At 60.7% G+C, this 5,962-nt stretch overlaps 1 protein-coding gene across 1 annotated transcript in view; it reads right to left on the reverse strand.

The window, feature by feature from the left end:
• Positions 1-1,800: 1,800 nt before the first annotated feature.
• Positions 1,801-5,962, reverse strand: part of GLCE (glucuronic acid epimerase) — a 5,097-nt gene continuing 935 nt past the window's right edge. The window contains exon 2 of the mRNA XM_042019878.1: positions 1,801-5,160. Coding sequence (XP_041875812.1) covers positions 4,136-5,160 — 1,025 coding nt within the window. The 3' untranslated portion in view covers positions 1,801-4,135. The remainder of the gene's footprint in view (positions 5,161-5,962) is intronic.

Raw genomic sequence — 5,962 nt, forward strand, 5'->3', positions numbered from 1 at the left:
GGGACAGTGGTGCCGGACAGGGGACAGTGGTGCCAGGTGGGGACAGTGGTGCCAGACTGGGGCAGTGGTGCCGGGCTGGGGACAGTGGTGCCAGGTGGGGACAGTGGTGCCGGGCTGGGACAGTGGTGCCGGGCTGGGGACAGTGGTGCCGGGCTGGGACAGTGGTGCCAGACTGGGGACAGTGGTGCCAGGTGGGGACAGTGGTGCCAGACTGGGGACAGTGGTGCCGGGCTGGGGACATTCCCCAGGGGAGCCCAGAATGAGCCGAGAGCTCCCGGGCCGGAGCTGCGGCCGCGGGGCCGGGACAGCCCCGAGAGGGTTCGGGTGGGGCTGGGGGGATAACGGGGAGGAGAGGGAGGGGACGGGGAGGAGAAACAGAAAGGGCAAAAGGAACAGGCGGAGGAGAAGGAGAAGGAGGAGGAGGAGGAGGAGGAGGAGGAGGAACAGGAGAAGGGGAAGAAGAAAGAGGAGAAGGAGAATAAGGAGGAGGAGGAGGAGGAGGAGCTGTTGCAGCCACCTGGGTGCACCCGCAGCGTTCGAACCCCGCTGCTGGCAGAGGTGACTCGCAGAGGTCACGGCCCCGCCATGTCCCCGTCCCAATCCCAATCCCAATCCCAATCCCAATCCCAATCCCGATCCCGGTTGGGAAGAGCCAGAGAAGGAGGCGGAGGTGACCCCGCAGGGAGTGCCCGGCCCGGCCCCGGCGCTGCCCGTGACTCATTTCTCTGCTACAACACAAATCCCTCGCTCAGGCCGGGCCCGGAGCCTCCTCCTGCTTCCCGGAAAGACGGGAACAGGGAACGGGGAACGGGGAACAGGGAACGGCTCCCAGCCACGGGAATGGCGGGGCCGGGATGAATCCAGGTGCTCCCAGCTCGGGGTTCCCATCCAAGGGCTCTGTGCACAGCAGGATCCTGGAGCCAGGGAGGAGCCCCTGGAATGGCTCATTCCTCTGGAATGGCTGGTGCCCCTGGAAGGGCCGTGCCCGCGGGGGGGGCTCCGTGCCCCGGCGGGGTCGGGGCCGTTGTTTTGGGGCCGGGCCATCCATCCCCGCCCTCATTTGCGTTTGTGCCCCGCGCGCTGGGGCCGGGCACGGGCAGAGCCCTGGATCCCGGGAATGTGAAATATCCCAGGGCAGCCCTGCCCTGCCCTCCGAGAATCCCAGAATTCCAGCTCGGAAGGGCCCTTAAAACTCCTCTCATTCCAGCCCCTGCCATGGGCAAGGACACCTTCCATGGACAGATTCCAGCCTGGCCTTGGACATTCCAGGGACCCAGGGGCAGCCACAGCTCCTCTGGGAATTCCAGCCCAGCCCCTCCCCACCCTCCCAGCCGGGAATTCCTTCCCAATATCCCACCCCAATCTCCCCTTTCCCAGTGGGAAGCCATTCCCTGTGTCCCGTCCCTCCATCCCTTATCCCAAATCCCTCTCCAGCTCTCCTGGAGCCCCTTTAGGCCCTGGAAGGGGCTCTGGGATCTCCCCGGAGCTGCATTCCCAGCATTCCCAACATTGGGATATTTTTAGTGACCGCTCCGTTAAAATCCTTATTTAACACATCCCCAAAAAACCCCCTCCAAACCACCTGGATTTAACAGGAATAATTCCCACCAGGAATCCACCACCGGTGCTCCTTCCCTCCATCAGCAAACCCTTCGATTAGCAGGAAAAAATTCCACCTTTTCCCCCCTTTTCCGGAAGAAAAACCTCCTTCGAAATGCGCCGCGGGAAAACAGAGTTGGAATATCTCCGGAGAACGGGATCCTTGGAAAATCCCTCGAAATGAGGAAGACATCCCGCACGTTTTCCTTAAGATAGAAAAATTTATTTCCCAGTCTTAGAAAGCTTTTCCAAGGCCGCCCCCATTCCCGGTGTCCCGTAGAAACGTAGTAGAACCTCTTCCCGCCAAAAAATTCCGGAGGGGCGGAATACAAAACTATCCTGTGCACATTGTGCTTAAATTCCAAAGGCTCGGCAGCTTCCCAAAGGATCACCCTGCCCAGAGCATCCTGTAAACAAATTATTGCATATTTTCCATCGGGATCCTGGGGAAAATCCCGCCAAATCCCAGGCAAGCGCCGCCCGCTGAGGAGGAGAACGGGAATGAGCGGCTTCCAGGGAATGCCCGGCCCGGGGAAGGGTTGTGCTTGTGGTGTTGGGGTGGGGGAGCCACGGAGAGGGGATCCCGTGGGAAGAGCCAAGGGGTGAAAATCCGGGATGGAAGCTGATCTTGGTCCCAAAGATCTCTGGGAAATTGGAGATGGAACGTGAAGAAGAAGATCCCGAAGCGGAATGAATTCCAGGAAGTTCTGGGCACCGAAGGCGTTGGCTCCGTGGCCAAGGAGCCTCTTCCAACGCACAGCTGGATCGAGGGAATATCAGGAATATCCCCACGGACTCTCCATGGATTTGCAGCCTCCGGAGGGGACTCCTGGAAGCTCCCCCTGTGCCAAGGCCAACAGAAGGTGATGGAAGGACGGGGGCTGGGACACCCTTGGAATGCCCATCCCGCGCTTCCGGAGCGGGAAAATCGGCCACGCTCCAAGCCTGCCATTGGCATGAATTCCCAAAAAAAACAACCAAGAGGAACTGTGGCCTCTGTAAGGCACCAAACCCATCCCTGGAGCAGCACCCACGGAGCCTCTCCAGGTTTTCCAACCGGGAAAAGGACGGAAGGAGCACACGGGGGGAGGGTGGGGAGGATTTCTGGGAAGGAGCGGATTTTTGGGAAGGAAGCCCGGGCTCGGGGTGGGTTTGTGTGCCCGCGTGTTGGGTTTCCACAGGCACGGAAAGAATTCCTTTCTGCTGCCTCTGGTACTGGAATTCCTCCTCCGCCATCCGCGCCCGGATGGATGGATCCGATCGGAGCGCGCGGATTGAAGTGGGAAAAATCGCTCCGAGACCGGCGAGAAGTGAAGGAAAAGCCCCGAAAAAGAAAAGCAATGCAAAGAGGGAGACGGGTGCGGTCCCTGTGCCCGGGATCTGGGCATTGGGATGAGCTCTGCCACCTCCACCATGGAATGGGAGCGCTGGGAACGCCCAAAGTCCATCCACGAGCTGGGGCTCAGGCAGCAGGTGGGATCATGGAATCATGGAATGGTTGGGTGGGAAGGACCTTAAAGCTCATCCCATTCCATGGGCAGGGAGCTTCCACTGTCCCAGGCTGCTCCAAGCCCCGGCCAGCCTGGCTTTGGACATTCCAGGGATCCAGGGGCAGCTTCTCCAGGAATTCCAGCCCAGGGAGAGCTCAGAGCCCTCTGGGGTTGGATTTCTAAAATGCTGGATGGGCTGGAGCAGGAGAAAAATTCAAATCCCCCCCGGAAAAGCTCCCTGAATTCCCTGAGGGACTCAGGACGAGCTCCGTGTCCCGCTCAGCAATTCCCGACCGATGGCCCCAAAAGGCAGCCAAAGGCCAGAGGAATTCCCAGATGGAATTACAAACTCCAGTAGAAAAGGTGGAGTTCCTGGATAAGGGATCCCAGCTCCGAGGGAATTCCAGTGACCGGGACAGGGATCCCAGCTCCGAGGGAATTCCAGTGACTGGGATAGGGGATCCCAGCTCCGAGGGAATTCCAGTGACCGGGACAGGGATCCCAGCTCCGAGGGAATTCCAGTGACCGGGATAAGGGATCCCAGCTCCGAGGGGACACCGGTGCTTGGACCCGGGGCCATTGTGCTCCAGGCTCCCAGTTGTGCTTCCATGATGCCGGGCACGTGTTTTCCATAAGAAACCCTCCAGCTCCAGGATCTCCAGGTGGAGAACGGGCAAAAAATTCCAAATGTGGACTTTTCATCCCAAAAAAGAGAATCCCTATGAAGCGGCCCCCCCCCCCCGTTTAAAGCCACACTGTGCACTCCCAGGCTCCGAGTGATTCCCGCGGACGGCGCTCATCCCACGGGAGCTGCTCCAACACGGACACATAATCCCGGCTTAAGAGACCCCGCACGAACCCTCCAGGCCGGGACCGCACTTCCAGGACTTCTATGGCTTCTGCAAACGTTTTCCTTGAGAGAGGAAAAACCAATCCCAACCAAACCCAGCCTCGGACTCGGAGCGCGGCAGCGTCCCCATCCCGACGCTTCGAGTCCGGTTCCGAGCACAGCTGGTCCGGGAACGCCGGGCGGGATGGGGACGCGCTCAGTTGTGCTTGGCCCGCCCTCCTCGCAGGTAGCTCTTCCAGCGCTTGACGACCTCCTTGAAGACGGGCGCGTCGTCGACGGTGCTGAGCAGCTGCAGCTGGTTGATGTGCGTGGTGTGGTAGTCCCAGCGCGCCAGGTTGGGCGCCGTGCCCAGCATGAAGTGCCGCAGGTCGTAGATGGTGCCCGAGCCGGTGTCGAAGAGCGGCAGCATGGCCTTGAGCGAGGCCATGCCGCGCTCGTAGAGCAGCCGCGCCTCCCGGCCCAGCTTCTCGCCCGCCGTCTCCTTGAGGTCGTAGAGGCCGATCAGCGCGTACATGAAGCCGTTGAGCACGAAGGAGCTGGGCGAGGTGGGGTACTCCTCGTACCAGTCGTGGCGGTCCATGAACACGGCCTTGACCCCGTGCTGCTCCGCCGGCAGCTTGAAGGGCGCCGTGGCCCGCAGCGCCGCGCCCAGGAACGCCGGCTCCTTGGTCAGCAGGTAGGCCCTGACCAGCGTGGACATGGCCTGGCCCTGCGCCATGGCCGAGTACCAGCCCGGATCCAAGGATTTGAAGCCTTCTCCCAGCTTCCTGGTGACCATGATGGGCCAGCCGCCGCGCTCGTCCTGGTTGCGCAGCAGCCAGTGGCTGGCGGCGAAGAAGGCGGCCATGTGCGCCGTGGCCGAGACGGTGACGTTGTCCAGGAAGCCGCGGCCTTTGGCCACCAAGCGCAGCAGCCGCTTGGGCATGATCTTGGTTTGCTTCACCGCCTTGGTGTTGGAGAGGCCGACGCCCTTGCGCAGATCCGTGAGCAGATCCCGCGTCAGGGTGCTCCAGGCGGTGCGGGCGCCGACGCCGTAGAAGATGTCGCGGTCGCGGAGGGCGATGAGCTGCGTGTTGGACACGTAGTGCACGGTGAAGAGCGCGTTCCTCTCCGTGGTCTCCAGCACCACGGACACGCTGCCGTTGCTCTGGAACTTCAGGTCGAAGGAGATGATGAAATCCCGGCCGTTGTTGAGCTCCAGGGAGACGCCCTCGGAGGATTCTGCAAAAGCGACCCCAAAAGCCTCGCTCGGCATCAAAACGTTCCCGCTCCCAAAGCTTCGGAGCGCCGGTGGCCTCCGGAATGCCCGGAATCCCGGGAGGGATTCCCAAGCTTTTAGGGCAGCCCGGCGATAATTGGGGGGTTTCTGGGCTATTCCACCGGATTCGATGGAGCGGCCGAGGAAATGTGGGAGCAGCTCCCGGCATTTTCCACGGTTTGACGGGATGCTTCCGGAGGGATTGGAGCCGTGGATTCGGAAGGGTGTGGGGACAGGGACGGGCTGCCAGTGCAGGACCTTTCCTGGGATGGGTCGGGTTGGAAGAATCCCTAAATCCCACCTCATCCCAGCCCTCCCAGGGGCAGGGATATGTCCCTCTAATCCAGGACCTTTCCCCAGGATGGGGCGCAGCGGGAATTCGGCTGCTCCGCGATTTTCCCCTCCCGGAGCCCAAAGCAGAAAGCAACGACCGCCCTGCTATCCCAAAATTCCCATTTTCCTCAGCAGAAGGACACCACGAATCCGTGCCTTCCAAATGCAAGCGTTCCAGGAAATGAGGAATGGAAAGGATGGGGGAGGACAGGTGGGGAAGGAAAGGGATTGGGAATAAAGGGTGGGAATGAAGGATGGGAAAAAGGAGGATGGGGAAGGAAAAGGAACGGAGAGGAAGGATGGGGAATAAAGGATGGGAAAAGAAGGATTGGGAATGAAGGATCGGGAATGAAGGATTGGGAATGAAGGACTGGGAATGAGGGATTGGGAATGAAAGATTTGGAATGAAGGATCGGGAATGAAGGATTGGGA

Source organism: Corvus kubaryi, unplaced genomic scaffold (genome assembly GCF_017639235.1).
Source record: "Corvus kubaryi isolate FWS band 111438036 unplaced genomic scaffold, C.kubaryi_AGA036_p1.0 36343, whole genome shotgun sequence".
Lineage (NCBI taxonomy): Eukaryota > Metazoa > Chordata > Aves > Passeriformes > Corvidae > Corvus > Corvus kubaryi.